At 51.4% G+C, this 19,753-nt stretch overlaps 1 protein-coding gene across 1 annotated transcript; it reads left to right on the forward strand.

The window, feature by feature from the left end:
* The first annotated feature begins 4,847 nt into the window (after nucleotides 1–4,847).
* Nucleotides 4,848–18,146, forward strand: PEDS1 (plasmanylethanolamine desaturase 1). Its single transcript, XM_021539211.3, has 6 exons — nucleotides 4,848–5,027; nucleotides 7,969–8,088; nucleotides 13,942–14,033; nucleotides 15,124–15,268; nucleotides 15,946–16,158; nucleotides 17,023–18,146. The coding sequence occupies exons 1-6, from the start codon at nucleotides 4,901–4,903 to the stop codon at nucleotides 17,142–17,144; spliced, it is 819 nt and encodes a 272-aa protein (XP_021394886.2). The 5' UTR covers nucleotides 4,848–4,900; the 3' UTR covers nucleotides 17,145–18,146.
* Nucleotides 18,147–19,753: the final 1,607 nt, after the last annotated feature.

Here is a 19,753-nt window from a genome sequence, read left to right on the forward strand (position 1 = left end):
CTGCTCGGTGAAGCTCTTGAAGAGATTTTCACGACGGTTTTGGGGATCTGCGTTTGCCCTCTTCAGATTTCTGCCCTGCCCTCGGCTGCTGTGCAGCAGAAAGCTGTATTCCTGCCGGGGTTGACCTTCCCTGACAAAAGGATCTGCTCCTGCCGCGCGGAGCAGATCCTGCCAGCCCACGCTGAGTAATCCTGCAGTCACCCCACCGCGCCAGCCGGGCGGCAATCCAGGCCGGTGCCCAGCCTGTCCCCTCCTTCCCTCTCCCCCTCACCTCCCTGCTCTGCCTGGATCCCTTTCAACTTCCTCCAGCTCACCTCAAATCCCAGCATCCACTCTCCTGGGGCCAACGTCCGCTCCCAGCTTCTCATGGGAACCTTGTTGGCGGGACTAACCACGGATCCAAAACCCCAGCGTTCGGCAAGCAGGTTTGGGGCTAACTCTGGTCTCTTTTAAATTATTTCTGCACTTGTCACAACAAATGCACGGCCACGAGTGGGGGTTTGGAAATGGGAGCAGGTGCAGAACGAGGCTCACACCGCAGGACTGAGCCGAGGTCTGGGCACACAGGGCTCCGTGCCTGTGAGTGCCTGGCTCGGCCTTGCCAGATGTGCAGAGACTGCTAATAATTGTCCTGGAAATTGGCCTGAAAAGCTCCTCAGAGGTGCTTTAGGCAGGGAGATGCAGACATTCCTGGTTAAGGGACCTAGACAATGGCAGCAGCCCTTCAGCTTGTCTCCCAGCAGAGCAATTTTCATTATAAAAGCAGCACTTCTGTGAAAAGCACCTTCCTTCTAGTGATTTCATAATTTCTTTTTTTTTTCAGAACTATTCAGCTAAGGGAGGAGACAGCAAAAGTCCCAAATTACTTAGTAAGAATATAACATTTTTGAGAAAAAAATCTGATGCAATAGCATCCAGGTTCCTCTACATTCATATGTAAAACAATCCAGACAAAGGGAGGGGAACAGAAGGAGACCAGCATGGTGAAAAGGTGGAGGGAAGAATCTCATCCTCACTGCTCATCTCTGTCATGAATTAAACTCTGCTCTCTCTTTTTGTATTGTGGAAGCCTCAACTTTGCAGCTCAGACCCACAGTAAAGCATCGCAGAGGAATTTTCTTCCTGGAAATTGTCTTATTTTCCAGGATTTCTTGCAAACTTTCCAGTTCACACACTCCAGGTCTACAGCAGCTGCCTCTGGAACGACACCAGCTTTGGGGAGATGCTGTGAGTTTAGTGGGGATGGCTCAGACACTGGAGTGTTTATCAGAAGGTCTCTGGAAAGAGCCTGGCTGACATTTCTGATGTTTCTTGCTCAGTTTTGCCCCATTTATTATTCCCCTGGCAGTCGCTCTGAGCAGGTCAGTAAGATCAGAGCTGCCTGGTGCTGGAGCTGCTCGTGCAGCAGCAGAGGGGCAGAGCAGGGCAGCGGGCAGGAGGCGATGCCAGCAGCCGGCAGCCACAGCAGTGCCTGAGGTGCTGCGGGAGGGGTTGGAGGTGAGGAGGGGAACGGGAGGGACCCCAGAGCAGCGTCCCTGCAAACAAGCACGGAAGGTCTCTGGGGGGTAGGAGGGGACCTTGCCTAAAAGAACAGTGTTGCAATAAAGGCTGTAGAATAGAGAAGTAACATTGAAATTTATTTCTGAGCATGTTGAGCCCTTTTTTCCCTTCTGCCTAGCCCCAGGTCTCTCTTTATTCAGCTGCACACCATATGCCAACAGCAACTCAGCAGCTGCACCTGGCAGAGCACAGGTTTGAAACCATTGCTCTTCACTTGCTGTTCTCTGCTGTAAAACAACAGCCCTTGATGAATGCCAGGCAGGGACAATGTCTCAGCTCAAGGGAGAGGCTGGCTCTCCATCTGTCTGCCCAGCTCAGGCCAGGCTCGAGACTTTGCTTCATTTGAACACGAAAAGGGATTGCCACAGCTTTGCCCTGCTGCCCCGTGGCTGGTGCCGTGCTGGCAGTCCCAGGGGCAGGCTGTGTCTGTGGCCTCCTTCTCTTCTTTTGTTACAGACCGGGGTCCTGCCCCCAGCTCCCTCACCCTGTTCCCGTGGGACACGGTGATGGGCTGGGACATGCTTTTTGTTGGTCTTCTGCTGATTTTCTCTCACCTCTGACCCAGCAGGCTTGGCCTTTGCAGCGCTGAGTTGCTCAATCCCCTTTATCTCCACGCTGCTCTTTGCCCCAGCGGGTGAGTGGAGACGACACCTGGAGACTGACTCCAGTGGGACAACATCAGCCAAATGCCCTCCCGACCAGACTGAAAACTTTCCAGAGCAAACCTGAGGTCAGAGCAGCCACCCTGTGGTGCTGAGAAACAAGGAAAGGAGGAAGAGTCAGGACACCAAGGCCCATGGAAGCACAGGCCACAATCTCCATCCTGCATGGCAAAGTCCCTGCAGGAGCTGTCTGTTGGAAGGATGTGGGCTGGCAGTCTGAGCAGAGACAGTGAGAGGTGGCTGTATTTTATGAGTAGCCCGTTTCCTTGTGCTCCATTAAAATGGCAGAGAAGTTGCTGTCCACTAAGTTTCAAAAGTTCTCTGTAATTGCCTGACATTTCCTGGGTAATTGCAGCCTCCTGCTTTGATGAATTTGTTACAGGTCATGCATTTATGACATCTGGAGTATCCAAGCTTTCAAAAGATCCATCAAGAGAGATGAATTCTATCCTTCCAGGGTACCCTACGAAGTGTTAGAAGTTCCTAGTAACAGGACTTGGTAATTCATTCAGGAAATTTCTAAAAGAGGAGAACTCTTCTGCGATCCTGAGGCTGTAGGACAGACAGCCTGAACTCCATGGGGTGTATGGCAAGGGGCAACATAAAACAAGGGAAGTCTGAGAGGGGGTGACAGGGAAAGGGACTTAGGGAAAGAAATAGAAGATTTTTTTCTTTATTAAAAGCATTAGAAGTCCGTGCTCTAGACTGTACAAATACTTGTTTTCCATCTGCTCTCATCCTGTGTCGAGCAGCACGGGGAAAGCGGGGCTGCCAGGGAATCGGTCCGGGCTTGTTGTTTGTGAGTCCTGGCACTCGGAAGAGCCCCGGGGCTGGTCTGTGCCACCCGGCAGCTGGCAGTGGGGACGGGCTGCCAGGCGGGGGAACCGCGCTGTTCCGTGCTCCGCACGCCGCGCTCCTCGGCCCCTGCCATCTCCCCACCTTTGCATTTTCGGCCTTGGACGCGAGCCGTGGGAGTGGCTGCTCCAGCTCCGCCACCCACTGACACTTTCCCATGCCAGAGAGAGTCCAGCGAGGAACCGCAGCCGGTTCCTGCTCCCCCGTGCCCCGGGGCTCGGGCGGACCGAGCGGCGGGCGGAGCGGGCAGGTGCGGGGCCGCGGGGGCTGCGCTCGGCCGGGGGATGCGGCAGGAGCCGGGACGGGGCCGGGTGGCACCAGCGGCACCGGTGGCGGCTCCCGCCTCCCCGGTGCGGGGAAAGGAAGGAGCTCAGTGTGGATGGCTCCGGGCAAACGAGCTCCGCAGCCGTGGGAGCTTTCCCGGTCCCGTCCGGGTCCGTCCGGTCCCGGCAGGGCTGAGGAGCGAGGACTGGGCGAGGCTGTCCCGGCAAGGAGACCCCCGAGCGCCGCCCTGGGCCACATCCCGATCCCGATCCCGGTCCCGATCCCGATCCCGGTCCCGATCCCGATCCCGGTCTCGGTCCCGGTCCCGGTCCAGATCGCAGTCCCGATGCCGATCCTCGCCCCTCCCCGATCCTGATCCCGATCCGGGTTCCGATCCCAATCCCGGTCCCGGTCCCGGTCCAGATTCCGATCCCTGTCCTCGCCCCGCGCCCGGCAGCAGGCTTGGAGCGCCACCTAGCGGGTGGGGCCGTGCCGGGCGTTACCGGGACCGGGACCGGGACCGTGCCGGCGTTACCGGGGCCGGGACTGTGCCCGTTCTCCTCTAACTTACACCTTCGCTCGGGCACGGGCGGCCGCCTGCCGCGGACCCGCCGGGGGTGTCCCGGCAGCCCGGTTAACAACGGCTGCGTGAGCACCGAACTGTCACCCGGCACACTCTCCAGGGGCCCCCACAGGCACCGACAGCGGCCCCGTTGTCGCCGCTGCGGCGGGTCCCGGGCACGCGCGGGCGCTGCCGCGGGAACAGCGCCCCGCGCCGGCAGAGGGCGCGCGAGGCACCGGGCGGAGGGGGCGGTGCGAACGAGACCACCCGGCCCCGCCCCGGCCCCGCTTCCGCCTCCATCCCGGACCGGACCGGACCGCGCCCGCCGCCCGGTCCCGCCCCGCTTCCGTCCCCATCCCGAACCGGGCGGGACCGGACCGTGCCCGCCGCCCTGCCCGGTCCGTCCCCGCTTCCGTCCCCATCCCGAACCGGACCGCGCCTGCCGCCCCGCCCGGCCCGGTCCCGCCCCGCCCGGTCCCGCCCCGCCCCGCCCCGGTCCCGCCCGGCCCGGTCCCGCCCCGCCCGGTCCCGCCCCGCCCCGCCCCGGTCCCGCCCGGCCCGGTCCCGCCCCGCCCGGTCCCGCCCCGCCCCGCCCCGCCCGGTCCCGCCCCGCCCCGCCCCGCCCCGGTCCCGCCCCGCCCGGTCCCGCCCCGCCCCGCCCGGTCCCGCCCCGCCCCGCCCCGCCCGGTCCCGCCCCGCCCGGCCCGGTCCCGCCCCGCCCGGTCCCGCCCCGCCCCGCCCCGCCCCGGTCCCGCCCCGCCCGGTCCCGCCCCGCCCCGCCCGGTCCCGCCCGGAGGCCGCCCCCGCCCGCACTGCGCCGCCGGCCGTGCCGCCGCGCCATTGGCTGCCGCGCGGCGGGCGGCGCTGCCCATTGGCCCGGCGGCGCGCGGCGGCGGCGGCGATTGGCGGGAGGCGCGGGGGCGGGCCCGGCGCGCCCGGCCGGCGCAGCGCGGCCCGTTCCGAGCTCGGGCGGGTCCGCGGCCCTTCCCGGCCGGACATGGCCCAGAGCGGCCCCGGGGCGGCCGCGCCGCGGGACGAGGCCGCGGAGGAGCCCGAGGGCGGCGGGCGGCGCTGGGGCGCTCAGCACGCCGGGGCCCGCGAGCTGGCCGAGCTCTACTCGCCAGGTGAGGCGGGCGGGCGGGCGGGGCCCGGGGCCGGCCGCTCCCGCAGCGCCCGTTCCCCTCGAGCGCCGCTCTGCCCGGCCCGGGTCGCCCGTGGCCGCCTCCCCTCGGGCCCGCTTCCCCCCGCAGGAGGGGGAAGGGGCGGCCCGGGGCTGCCGGCCCGCGGCTCCGAGCGGGGCTGCGGCACGGGCCGGGCCCGGGCGGGACGGGACGGGAAGGGAAGGGAAGGGAAGGGAAGGGAAGGGAAGGGAATGATAACACCGGCAGCCTTTAACAGCGGCAGCCTTGCCCTCGGCAATCTGCTCAGCAGCTGCCCTCCAGGCCTGGCACCTCAGAAAGGGGCACAGGGATGCTTCAATTCCTGTTCGCTCTAACTGAAGCTTGGAACTCGTCAAACAAGCTTCAGTTTGTCGTTTGGGTGCTCAGTAAATGACTGTGGACAAAATTGCAAATTCCATGTTAAAAAGCCATAATTTGTTTTCAGCTCACAGTGTGAGCAATGCTGGGTATTCCTGCCGTTCCTAGTGAATCTGTTCTCTAGTGAGGAATTAGGCAAGGGAAGATGTGTTTTCCAGCAGGTCAGCTGAGCCCAGCTGGCACATCCAAGGCAATTCCTGCACCAGTAGGGCTTCTTACTCACACAGAGCCATGTGATGATAAGAATTCCAAGGCCTTTGTTCGTTTGTGTGACTGGGCCAAGTCTGCCCGTTTCAGTTTCTTTTGCTCCCCTTGAGCTTGCCTGGAGCAGGTCTTTTGTGACACCTTTCAGCTGCTCTGTTCCATCTGGGACTGATTCCTGTGCTTTACACAAAAGCACTTCCTGATTTTACCACTGCTCTGGCTCATAAGGAAAGGATTTTCCTCCCCAAAGATCTTGCTGCCCTTCTCACTGCTGTACCACACGTACAGCGATATGTCAGGGAGCTGAGGGTGTATTAGATATGCAGATTTCTTCTGGAATTACATAAATAATTTGCATAAGCAATGCCAGAATATGTATTATGGTGGAAGTGTATCATGTTCAAATTCTGAATCCATAAGAATGGGGATTGCATTGAATTGTGCAGAGTGAACATGACTGGAATATGTCCCTGATTTCTTTAAGGACACGCTTTGTGGCTTTGGCAATTCATTCCTTCCCAGACGTTGGGATTTGAGTGCCCTTTAAACTCAAGTTATCAGCGCTGACTCAGTTCCTTGAGTGATTTGCCTTCCCAGTGCAGAGCTGAGGCTGTGTTTTTGAACCTGGATATCTCGACAGCCTCGCTGGATCCCTGTGTTCAGATTCCAGAGGTGTTTGCACACACTGAGCTCAGGGGACTTGCCAGCCTCCTTTGCAGCACTCAGCTGCTCATGAGGATCTACCCGCTTGGCTCCTCTAATCAGTGTGGTTTTCTTATGCAGGAAGTGTGTGTTAATTAACTCTTACTTTCATTACTCCAGGGATCTGTTTATAGATTCACCCACATTGTGACCTGATAGTGCTGTCAAATATGGCTGTTCTTGTGTCTTAATTTAATTTTACTATTCTCTCCTTGCTGCTGCAGAGTGTTAATTTATATACCCACGGGCCTTCTAGAATGTCTAAAACTGACCTGTCCAAGTCTTTGTTCACACTTTCAAATATTGCCTTGTAGGCACATGGGAGATAAGACTGATCCTCTGTTTATGTTCCTACCTTCCCTGCTCGTTGTGTGGTACAGTGAGAAGGAGGACTTGATTTAGCATTTAGGAGGAGAAATTTGATCAGGCATTAGGTCAGCAGAGAGGAGGAGTAGGACAGAGGCTGGGCACCTGCCAGGCCTGAGTGTGCCTCTGCTCCTGGGAGCACGTGCACCTCTCTGGAGCCTGCCTGAGCCTTCCTTGTGCTCTGCTTTGCCAGAGGGGTGGGCAAGGGCTGTGGGGTGGCTGCTCCAGGGAGCCCTGGGCAGGAGGAGGCTGTGCCCACTGACCCCTACAACAGGCAGGGACTGGCCTGGCAGCTCCTGGGGGCATTAAGAGCTGCCTGCAGCCTGGCCCTTCTGGTGACAGCTCAGATCTTCTTGGCCTTGGGTATTAAAGGTCTGTGTCTGTGCCCTGATCCTGCAGATCTCACCCTGAGTGTTCCCTGCGCTCTGCCTCGTGGGGATCCAGCAGTGAAGGGCAGGGAGCAGCTTTCTCTGCTAAGCTGATACTCCCAGTGGTACCATACTCTGATGTGCCTGCTCCCTTTTTATAGACAGTAAATGATTTTTTATAGAGGTATAAAGTGGTACAGCAAGGTGCAGGAGAAAGTTTGTGCCAGTTCTCTCTTTTCTGGGTCTGTCCCTTGTCATCTCAGAGTGGCTGGGAGTTGCCAGCCTTTGCCTGGAGCAGGAAGGCCCAGACAAGACAGCAGTTCAGGGAGAAGCTTCAGGGGAATACTTGTGACGTTAGACGAGCTATTCCAGGGCCACCGAAATGCAGAATGGTGAGAATGGTGCTCTTCCCTATTAGTACAGCAGCTTTTAGGATCTCAGAGCTTGTAAATATTACAGATCACAAGGTGATTTAAATATGTTTGAGGCCAGAAATTTGTTCCCAGATTCAGCCCTTCCAGCAACACTGAATATTGGATGAATTGCAAATTGAGAAAAGATGTGACGTGGAGGAAATTTATGCCAGCAGTCTCAGGGAGAGGGAAACTAGGACAGTGTGAAATGAGTGAAATCATGTCTGATTTGGCCCTGTTAATTGGACAAGGGCAGAGGGAAGAGGTTAGTAGTGGCTTGGGGAAGAGGGTGTCATTTAAGAAAATGTTTGCACCTCCCATGGTGCACAGAAATAAATTTCTGTTTCAGTTCCCTGTCAGACAAACGGAGCAAGTCATCCAGGCAGTAGAATGGTCTGTCTTTGTTACTTCAGGCTTCAAAATGTCCTCTCAGATAAAAGTAAAACATGCTTTTTTCCTTGTTCTTTCCAACAGGAAAGAGACTGCAAGAATGGATCTCTGTCATCTTATGCTTCTCTCTGATCTGCTTCAATTTTTACAATCTCCTCTTGTACTTGCGGCTGGAGCACACGCCCTCGGTTCTCATTGGGATTTGTAAGTAGGAGCTGTCTGCTGCCTGCCCAAGGCAAGGCTCGTGTGATGTGGGATCCTTTCGGCTTGGCTTGCTGCTGGGAAGGGACAGGGACATCTGCGTGTGAGCCTCTGCAACTGAGGCCATCTGCAAAACGTGTCACTGCTTTGTCTTTACGTTTCAGTGGCTTCTCAGGCTCTCAGAGGGGAAGTTTTGATGTAGCTGAGTAAGTTTGGTATTCTTGTATAGTCACTGCAAGTGTAAGGACCATTGAGAAGGAAAAGAGCTGTCAAAATGATCAGAGTTGGAAACAAAATACCTTGCTCGACAAAAATATTCACAAGAACTTTCCAGAAAGCAAAAGCTCAAAGATGAGCTTGCTGGACAGGAATAAAAGGTGCTTCAGGCACCAAACTGGCTTCATTTCTGGGGACTGCAGACTGAACACAAGAATTTTGAAGACTTGTGCTTTCACGTCAGGATGTGATGTTTGGCCTTTATTATCCTGAATGATGACTTTTTCCAGGAGTATAAGAAAAGCTGATTCCACCTCTTCTGTGGAGGAGAGGAAGAACCAGTGAAGCATTCTGATAGGATGTTCAGCTCCTGTGCTTTAGAAAAAAATAGCTTTGCTATAACCTGTGTGGGGTGTGTGTTTTGGAAGAGAATGGTACTTGTTCATCATCAGTGCTGTGCATTGCTAATGAGTTCAAACAAAAGAAACAAAACCCACCCAAAACACTGCACTGGGTTCTTGCGTGCTCTCAGCTGATGAGGTGCAGGTGTTGGGAGGAATGGAGAGAGCATGGCATGGGAGCTGCTCCTTAGGGATGGGGGCAGATCAGCCAAGGGAATCAGCATGATGGTTAACCTGTGGTGCAATCTGTTTGCAGCTGGCTTTCATCTCAAAGTTAATATTGATAAAAGCTGGAGCTCTCTGATATCCTGGTTACCAGTTTAACTGATAAAGCAGCCAATTCACTGATAGTATTGTTTAAGTAGTTGTGAATGATTAAAGTAGCAGAATCTGGATTCTGTATAAATAAAGTGGTGTGGAAATAATGGATAGTGTGTACAAAAACAAGTGCCATAAAATTGTAATGCTTCAGGCTATCTTGTTTTGCTGACTTCAATACATTGTTTTTCCAGGTAAAGTGTGAATGATGTTTGTAATTCACAGTGATTATTAGATTTTATTGCATATTGTGCAAGTCATATCCATAAAAGTCCTGGTTCCTAAATACGTGAGCAGCTCCATGGGCACAGTTGGGAATCCTGAGTCACCCACAGGGTGAGGTGTGTTCCACTGACAGCTTCCCTCAGGCTCGGTTTGGAATGTTGACCTTGATCGGAAGTCATAAAATAAACATTCTGCTAATAAAGACGGAGCTGGAGATCCAGCTCCTGCCAGGTCTTTGGGAATCTGTTCCAGTGGGCTGGATCTGTTCTGCTGCACAGACCTGTTCCCTGCACGGGGACCCTCTGTGTGCTCTTATGTAAATACACATTTTCCTGTAGGAAATGAAGGACTTGAACATTCTGCATGGTTCCACTGAGCCCAAACGCTGTGTCTGTAATTAACGGGTGTCACAGCTCCTTTCTCTGTGCCTGCAGAGGCACACAGCACTGTAACACGAGCACTACTGCACATGCCTTAACCCGGAGATTCTGGGCCAGGAGATCTGCCCTGCCGTGCTGGCAGTGGGCAGCACTCCCTCCCTGAGTGTCCCTGCCCGAGTGCTGGGCAGCGTGGCACCGGTGCCCTGGCCCTGCTGGCTCACTCGGGGCCTGCAGGGCAGTGCAGCACTGAGGGACACCGTGGTGGCCTTGCCTCGAGCAGCTCAGGCTGTGTCATGTCCTGCTGACTAAGGATGAGCTTGGTGGACAGGAAGAGCCACGGGACTCTCTTGTCTCCCAGGTGGTTTAGCAGAGATGAGACAATTTCCTTCCCCTCCTCACCGTAAAACAAAAAAGAGGAAAAAAAAGGAGTAGGCAGAGGATGGATTTCTGCCGTGGCTCGTGCTAACTCGAGTCATGCTCTGTTCCAGCCATGGAGCTGTTCCTCTTTCTGCAAGCTGAGAGTTGTGCAGATCTGAGTTTGGTGTTTTATTTGCATGCACACAAGCACCCAGTAAACTCAGGCTGCCCTGGCTGCAGTGGGGCTGTGAGGGAGCTTGAGCACCCCCGTGTTCCCCACTGCAGCAGGACAGCATCCCTGCAGTGCCACAGAACCAGAGCAGCCTCTGCCACTGTAATTGAAGGTTGGTAGTGCCAGGGACAAGGTGGTAGAGGGATTATTGTGTGGTAAGCAGAAAAGCCTCACCAAGACATGTAATATCAGGCTTGAAAGCCCTCATACCTTCAGGTGATCTTGTGGTGTCCAGCACATTCAATATACATGAGCTGAATATATAGTCCATATATTAATAACATCTAGATAAAAAGTTTGGCAAGTTACAGCATGAATCTTGGTTTTCATTTTCCTCTCCTTCCTCCTATTTTTGTACAGGGTTTTAAACCCCTTTTTTCCAAGTTGGTTGACTTGATTCATGCATGTCACTGTTATCTGCAGTCACATTTGTTCATGACAGGGACTGTTCATTGCAGTCTTAAAAAAAAAGAAGAGTTAACTTTGTGTTGTAACCTGTTTATATTCCTAGGAACTGCCCCACATAGGGCAGATATCTTTTGGAACATCTTGTGACATGATACAAGTTACAATTAATTACTGCTCTCTTGAAAGATGGACAACTGATTTGTTTTTTTAACCCATTTGAGGTACATGTTTCAGCATTGCAGAGGTTGTGGGTTAGCCAGAGAGAGCACACAGGAATAAATCACTTAGTGCAGTTTCAAACCAGAAACTGGATCTCATCAAGGCCCAGAACCTTTTCGTTTCAAGCCCCAGCAGCTCTACAGGGCTGCCCTTGGTCAGCTGCATTGCAGAGCCAGACATGAGTGTGTAACACACGAAAGGTGTGGCAGATGTTGGAGAAAAAACACTCCAGAGACACCAGTGTTGGCTGAAGTGAGTGCTGGGCACATGGCTCAGGTCTCCACATCCTGCTGCCTCACAGCTCCAAGGATGGCACTTCATCTTGGATTTATTAGGTGCATTAAAATGAGTTTCCACCTGAAATTTTGTTTTAAAAGGCTCTTGAAATTACACCAGAAATCTCAGCTAGCAAACGAAAACAATAGTTCAGTGCTGGAGGCAGGGCACTGGTCCCAAGGCATTCCCAGAGCAGGGAGTAGCCCCAAGGAGAGGTGCCTGCTCTGTGAGCGACGTGCCAGGCTTGCCAGGGCAGCTGCTGTGACGGAGCCCAGGCTGTCCGTGTCCCTGGAGTGTGGGTTTGCAGACAGGACTTGTTGGCAGCCCTGGTCACAGTGTGATAAAACTGCTGTAGTGATGCATTTGCTGTCCCAGCCCTGCTTGGGGGCACTCTCAGGTCCGGTTCTGACTGAAAGTTCCTCAGCTTTATTAGCAAAATTTATGAACACTTCTTTTTTCCCTTTCAAGCTGCTGCAGGTTATACTTGTTGAAACGTCCAGGGATTATAATCTTAGCCTTGTAACTTGCCATAATACCAAACCCCTGCCTTCTCTGTACTGAAAGTCACTAAATGGGGACTCCAGGTGTCTAAGGCATTTTATTTTCATAAGCATGTAAGTGACAAACAACTGGTTCTTTGGCATATTGATTTTTAGACAAGAAGATATTTTTGTGTGTGAAGTTAGCTGCGCCAACCCTTTAATGCTGTCCAACCAGTTCATGCAGTGACTGATTAAACATGATTGTACTTCTCAGGGATGTTACACAATAGCATCAAGTTATTTAATGACATTGTATCCTGGTTTCTTCCTCTCCAGAGACTCTAACTGAATTTTTGCAGTAACTATGAAACTTTGTATGCTTTGTAAGACTTCAAGGTTACAATTTGATCATTCTACCTACCCCAAACCAAGCTTATGCTCAGCTCCTGAAACTTGGGTGCAGTACAACTTTTAATGTTAAACGTGCACAGCAGTTTTGTCTCTCAAAGCTCCTGTGGGGCCTCCTCCTTCTGCAGGCCCTGGGAGCAGCCTGGCCACGGGAAGTGGTTTGAGAGTCACCCACAAGAGCAGAGGTTGCAGTTGTCTCAGTTTGACTGAAGCAGTGGAGAGGGGCCTTTCCTGGGTCACAAACCCTACACATTCCCTGGTTTCTGAGCCAGACAGAGGTGCCCTGTGTCCCTGGTGTGTTTGGGGCAGTTGCTTGTCCAGCCACAGGTTCTGCTGTGGGGAGAGGCACCTGGTGTTGTGCCTGGGAGAATGACAAGTTTGGGGAAACGGGACAGAGCAGCATTTCCAGCAAATGTATGTGGCAGTCCAGTGTTTGCTTGGATACTGGTTGGAGTTTGGGCTCCCTATGTGCTGTGCTGCCTTCCTTCCTCCTAATTCTGCAGTCTACTTGCAAACCAAAAGATCCCAGTGTTGTGAGCAAGTCCTGCAGCTCGTGTCCTCCTGCCCTCCTTCTGTGTGCTCCGAGCATCGCCTCCTCCTCGGGGATGACCCCTGGATGGGCCGATGCTCACCCCTGTCTCAGTGAGCTGGAAGAAAGCTAATGTGTGTGGATCAGGACTTCCCTAAATCTGCACTGAGCTGGCTTCTGGTTTATCTTGCTTTTTCTGACTGTGGTTAACATTTCACCCATGCTCAGGGCTGTCAGTCCCCTCTCGCCCTCCCAGCCTCTATGCAGAGCATCGAGATCTGCCGCCACCTCTGAGCAGCAGCTGAACTCCTGTGCCTTGGTCTTGCCACGTCCAGTGAAGCCAGTGCTGGGTGTGGGAGGGTGCTGAGCCCAGTTCATCAGTGGGATGTGCCCTCTGAGCCCGGGGACAGGAGACACACCAAGTGTCACCATGCTGCTTGTGTGGAACCTCAGCACAGCTCTCGCTCTTTTACTGCGCCTCACCCTCCACAAGTGCCGAGGAGAGAGCACACCCTGCTACAGTACAGCTGGAACAAGATTGCTGGTAGTTAGGTTTCCTCCCAATTGCTTTAGTATAATGCACTGCTCCAGGCACCCTCCATTCTTGCCTTTACCAGCTGACATCAGAGCAACACAAGGAACATCTACTGAAGTGTCAGTATTTTGCCTCAATTTGTGTCGCTGTTCCTGCAGTTATCTCACTGGGATGATGCAGCAGCTGGAGGCAAGGCAGGCTAATGGGGGCATTACCTCAGCGAGAATGGCATTTGAGTCCTTGCAAAGAGAAGTGTTGTTTGGATGTCTTCCCCTGAAGCCAGGCTGCTTGCCCTTTCAGCTGCTAGCAGCAGATCCAAACGCTATTGTGTCCCACCCGCTCTTGCTGTAGCCTGCATGTGTGGTCTGAAACAAGAACAAATGCACAGAATTTACTGCTTGGAAAATAAACTGTCTTCAGTGTAATAAGGGGGAGATAAAGAATGAAGTGTCTCCTGCTGCATTTAAGAGTTTGGGCCAACTGGATAATGGATTCAACAGCAGGGGCTGATTTATAATAGAAGAGCTTTTTTATTTCTTCTCCTTTCTGAAAATGAAAGGTGAGAATAAGGACCACAGAGGTGAGGGGTCAGCTAAACAAAAGGCACCCACTAGGGAAGGTATTTCTGTTCTGTAGGAGATGGGCTAAACACATATACAGATTTAAGGAAGATTGCTGATGTCCACATAGTTTCTTGCTAACCTCTTTTTCCTAATTGCCTGACCATATGTTTATTCAGAGTGGGTAGAGCTCATGTGGTTGTAAACACCTAAGTTAGAGGCAGATAAACAAGTAAACTTCTGAAATAAGAAGATGTGGCTGAATTAGTAAAAATGCTGTGTTTGTCTGACCCTCTCTCTCTCATTCAAGTTGCAGGAGTTATCACAGCCGACTTCCTCTCAGGACTGTTCCACTGGGGAGCAGACACCTGGGGATCTGTGGAGCTCCCCATCGTTGGAAAGGTCTGACGTTGTTCTTCTTTAGCTCAAGAAGGCTCCGAAGTCCCTTCCCAGCTCCCTCTTCTGTGGGCCCCTGTAGTAACACACTATTACTAGAATGGTGGTGACTGAAGATTTAATTTGATATGTATCATACACCTGCAGCTACAAATGCCAGTTGCTTAGTGGAAGGTGCGCTGGCTTCTGTAGTAAGCAACAATCTGTTTTCTTAATTAAATTTCTTAATAGCTACCATTAATTACTCCTCACAGTACAATATTAGAAGGATCATTATAAAAAAAAAATTTAAAAAGGGCTATTCCTTGTTATTATCCAGAGTTACACAAACTACAACAGCAGAATTAAAACTGTCAAGTTTGGCTTTTTTCAACAGACCTTTAGTCTTAAACCCCTGTCTCCCTGGACCACAGTGTAAATAACTTTTAAAAACCCTACTGCTAGAGACTCTGTGCTAAATAACCACGAGCTGAGGCTGCTCAAGACACGTTTGCATAGGCTGAACATGCTGGAAGTGCTAAAGGCAAATCACAGTTGTGCTGTGTCCCACACAGTAAAACAATTGCTCTGTGTGTTCAGATGTGATTTCTGCTCCTAGAGGTGACTTCTGTATGGTCTGTCTTCCACTGCTTTGTCCAGTCACTTAATTTGCATTTAGTCTATTAGTGCTGGCATCTGCAGCCCATAAATATGCTAGGCTGAATCCTATTTTTTAGTGTTTTTTTCCCTTGGATGATTCTGCTTAGCAAGTGAATTTCACAGCTTAATTTGCCTGGGAAATAAGGGTGCTGATGCTTTGTTTTTAAGATTGCATACTAAAGGTCCTAAATGAAAATTTAGAAGAAGAAAACTGAAAAGCAAAGAAAACCTGGATTTGTGTGGGGGAACTGAATTGCTTTGCAAATGTAGATCAGATTTTCTGAAGTGTCATAACAAAAGTTTGAATCCCATTTACATCCTTTGTACTATGAATTCTCTTCAACTCAGTCATCAGATTTGAGTGTATGAGAGGGTTTGTTGGGGTTATTTTTGTAATATTTTTCTTTCCAAGAGCATTATTGAGTGTGCTATTGTGTTTATCCACTTGTTTCCCCAGGCTTTCATCAGACCCTTTAGAGAGCACCATATCGACCCCACAGCAATCACCAGACATGATTTCATAGAGACCAATGGAGACAACTGCTTCATGACACTGGTCCCCCTGGCAAACATGGCCTACAAGTTTGTTTCTTTTTCCCCAGGTAAGCTGTTACTTCTGACTGCTGTGGATTTAGTGTTCTTGTTGCTATTGAATGAACGTGTGAAGTTTGGAGGAATCCACGGATGGGATATGACAAGAAATAGCTGTTGAAAGCATGATGCTCCCAGCAGGAAGGAGGGAAACTTTTCTTTCCTTTGAGGTCTGGTGGCAAAAGGTGGCACAGTGAAGTTCTCTAGCTCAGCAGAGAATCAGGGAGTTGGAAAGGAAAATTAGAAGTTGTGCTAAATACGTTTCTTGTGAGAGGGACCAAGCTGTGAACATCTGGGGAAACTCATTGTTCCAAAGTGTGTAACACAAAACAGTGCATAATCCCTGTGCAAAGCATAAGTCAAGAAGTAAAGGGTTAAATTTAAATAAATTTAATTTTAATTTAATTTTATAGACTCAGTTTGGCTTCCTGTTTATGGTGTGTTGGTCAAAAACTAAAGGGTCAAATTAATTTTATAGACTCAATTTGCCTTCCTGTTTATGGCGTGTTGACAGATTTGGCACTTCCCAGCCTGTCTGGTGACATTTGGGAATTGCTGGCTGTTGTGACACTTGTGCCAGAGCAGCTGTGGTGGCCTTTGCCAGCTGCAGCAGGAGCAGGAGCTCTGCTGTCCTGGCAGCAGCGTGAGTTCCGTGGCCGCTGCCCCAGCTGCCCGTGGTGTTTTGCAGAGGCGCTGTGTGACACCTGTCCCTGGGAGTGTTACGTCTTTGCCCTCATCATCTTCATAACCATGACGAACCAGATCCACAAGTGGTCCCACACGTACTTCGGCCTTCCACGCTGGGTCATATTCCTCCAGGACTGGCACATCATCCTGCCCCGGAAGCACCACAGGATCCACCACGTGTCCCCTCACGAGACCTACTTCTGCATCACCACGGGTACTGTGCCCTGCAGGGCCCTGGGACCACCTGTGAGATAACTGTGTGACACCTGTGAGACACCTGCAGGGCCCTGGGACCACCTGTGAGATAACTGTGTGACACCTGTGAGACACCTGCAGGGCCCTGCCAGGACACTGTGTGACACCTGCAGGGCCAGGCAGCTCACTGTGCTCTCGCAGGCTCCTGGCAGAACTGCGTAGACAGTGTGGGGGAAGGTTTGTGATCAGCTGCAGGAACTCGGAGCCTCAGGGAGCATTCAGTGGTGCTGGGATCTGATTGCCTGGGCTCTCGAGCTCAGGCCACTAATGGGGTTTGTTCACTAAAGCTGCTCAAAAAGAGCAGAATGTCCACAGCTGCTCTGGAATGCTCATTTCTAAAGGCCAAGCTTCTGGATTTTCAGCATCCACTCATTCTGACTCAGAGGTGGACAGGTCTGCAGAAAGCTTTAGCTTCCTTTTATATCCATACAGGTGGGAATGCTCAGTCACCAGTGTTGCACAATCCTAAATAAGTTATCAAGTTAATCAGACAGCTGGAATTAAACCATCCTGGTTCTTCATTCTCTCATTGGCTTTGACAAACGGTTCATGTGGGTTTTGAAACCTCTGCCAAGAAAAAAATCTAATTCTCATTAGCAGAATGTCATGTAGAAACATGGTACAATTAAGAAGCCTGACTTGACAGATGGTAGCAAAAATCTTGCCACCTAAAGAGCTATTTTTAAGTCCTACTATGTGCTGAGAGTTTAAGCCTGACCATTATTAGCAGTATTGGGCCGGTTGCTTCTTTTTCTCATTAAAAAAACGCTGAACTTTGGACGCTATGACAAACTAATCCTCTTTCTCCTTTGCAATCCATTAGGTTGGCTGAATTATCCGTTAGAGAAGATAAGATTTTGGAGATGTTTGGAGAACATCATCCAAGGACTTACTGGGGAGAAGCCAAGAGCAGATGACATGAAATGGGCTCAGAAAATCAAATAACTTCTGCCAGCCTTCTGCAATCCTTAACTTGTTGCCAATGTTGTTTTTAAAAGAAAAAAAAAAATAATAAAGCCATCAGCCAAATTCAAGACCTGCAAAGAAATAACAGACTCTAAAGCACAAACTAAAAAGTGCTAACACAGACTGCAATGAAAAGAACTAATTCTTAAAACAATACTTGAAATGAAGATGATTACTCTCACTGAGCACCTTTTTGTGTAGCCATGTCTGCTTACACCTTAGAGCTTGCTTCGTCGCTGTATCCGTGAGGTACCGGGCACGCCGGGGGCACGTGGGGCGCAGGAAACGTGTGTTGTATCAACATTCCCAAACTTCCCGGACAGCCTGCGGCCCAGGACCTGCGGGGAGAGCGCTGGCAGGGTCGGCACTCGGTGTTGGAGTGCGGGGCACTGCGTGAGAGCGGGGGGAGCAATGGAAGCCTGGAAATCATGACTGCTCAATGCACGGTGATTGATCCACCTACAGCTCTGCACGATCATGTTCAGCCTGATTGATGCCATGTGGAACAGACCTCGAGAATCCCGCTCCTCCAGGGGCCACCAATCCTCAAGTGTCTTCAGTTTCCCTTAAAACAAAATCGTTCTACTCTCCTCGTGGAATTGAGTTTCTGCATAAGCCTTCAACTTCAGGGGCCTCTGAGGGGAGGGAGGGCACCCTACAGCACATGTGTCTGTTCGTGTGGAGTGCTCACTGCTGAGTCTTCTATCAAGTGTTTCCTACCCTGACAATAAATGTTTGAAATAGTTCTAGCATTGGGCACACTGCAAATAGCTGTATTCAAGAGCTCAAGGTATCAAACTCGTAATGTTAGAAGGGAAATGTCAATGACCGGTGTTTTGTTCTTTTTATTTTTTTAAGGTGCTTGCTTGTTTCTGTAAATAATATAAAGCCTTAATCTCTTCTGGTGTAATGGAATAATATTTTAATGTGATGTTTGAATGTATATAATATATTTATAACAAAGCAGTTGGATAATACTAATCACGTTCAAGTCTTGTTGCTGTTTTTCATTGCTGCACTGGCAGCACTTAGTGCGAGAGCTGCATTGGTGGTTGCACAACACCTCGTGCAGTCCCACCTGAGACACCTGGCAGCCTGTCACAGCTTGTTTGGGTTGGAGTGATCATGTGCCAGCGTTTTAGGAGCCTGGCATTATGTTATACCAGACTTCTACACCTTTGGAGAAGTGTAAGTAATTCATTCTGCTCTGGATGCAGAGGAGTAACCCCAACTGAGCTGGGGTGAGGAAGTTTCTCTAAAAACATCCAACAAGCACTTTACTAAGTTAATGTGACTTGGATCTTGTTCAGTTCCTGCCTGCCTGAGAGCTTAGTGCTGATCAGATGTAAGGAATGTTCCCTCCTCTAGCTGTAAGTTGTGTTCCATTCAAGCTGCCTCTTCCTGAAGAGCAGGGTAGGATGGTTTGGAGTCATAGGTTTAGACTGAGCTTGATCTGCACTCCTGCAGATATGGCAGATGGATTCTGAATGAGTTGGGACGTGGCAACTCTCCTTCAGTGGGAGTGCTGAATGCAGATGCTTCCGAGCTGGGTTCTGCAGATTAAAATCACTGTTGGTACCTTGCTCACCAAATATTTCATCTAAGTGCTCAGACCCTTGGAGAACTTTATGCCATGACATGAAACTTTCTTGTTCCAATTGCCGCAGTCACTAGCAGGTCTCCGTGCAGCTTTGACATTAAAGAATTCTTCCACTTCAGCAGGAGTCCCAAAATGCCTTCAGCTGATTCTGGAGAGCTCTGGACAGAGCTGGGTGGATGTTCAGGGCTCCTGTGTAAATCAGCCTGAAGCACTGGATCCTCTGAGAGCTCTTTTCACTGCAGCTTTAAATGCCGAGTGAGCAGCAGTGGTGCAGTGGATGAACAAATGGATTTGGGACACAGAAATCACCAGAATTTGGACTTCCAAAGTGTTGTTTAAGGCATTGCTGCTGCCCAAACCTCTCTTGGCCACTGTTGCCTTACTGGAAACAAACCTGAGCTACTCATACTTGTGGCTGCTGGGACGATTTATCTGTTAATCTTGCTTAATTATGAGAAACTGGGACAGAGTTAATCTCCAGATGCATTTTCCACGTGGCTGCTGTGCTGGGCTCCTGGGGCAGCCCTGGCTCTGTGACCCCACACCCGACGTGGCTGCGGCTCCAAGGTCCCTGTTCCACCCCTCCAAAGACCTGGATGCTCCCACAAAATCAGTATGGCAATTCTGGAGCAAAAGGCTGCGTGGATCCTTTTAACAGCTGTAAATCTGGCTTAAAAAAATTTGTCTTAAGTTGATTAGGAACAGATTAGAGCTGAAGCAGAATAAGGCACTCCTGTTAAACTCGTAAGGAATGGATGGCCTGCATTTCAGTCCAATGCTTTTAAATGCTTTTAAAAGCTCTGATTTCAGTCTCACCTCCACGGAGAACTCTGCTCAGGCTCCTGCTCTCTGGACCTTCAGAAGGACTCTCAGGCCTCCAGCTTTTGCCAGGGCTGCAGCTGCCTTCCATGAGTGGATCTTGTGGTCAGGAGGGCCTTGGAGGAGCAGCTGTGACCGCTTACGTGCATCCCAGGAGCAGGAGTGATCC

This window comes from Lonchura striata, chromosome 20 (assembly GCF_050655825.1).
Source record: "Lonchura striata isolate lonStrDom1 chromosome 20, ASM5065582v1, whole genome shotgun sequence".
NCBI lineage: Eukaryota > Metazoa > Chordata > Aves > Passeriformes > Estrildidae > Lonchura > Lonchura striata.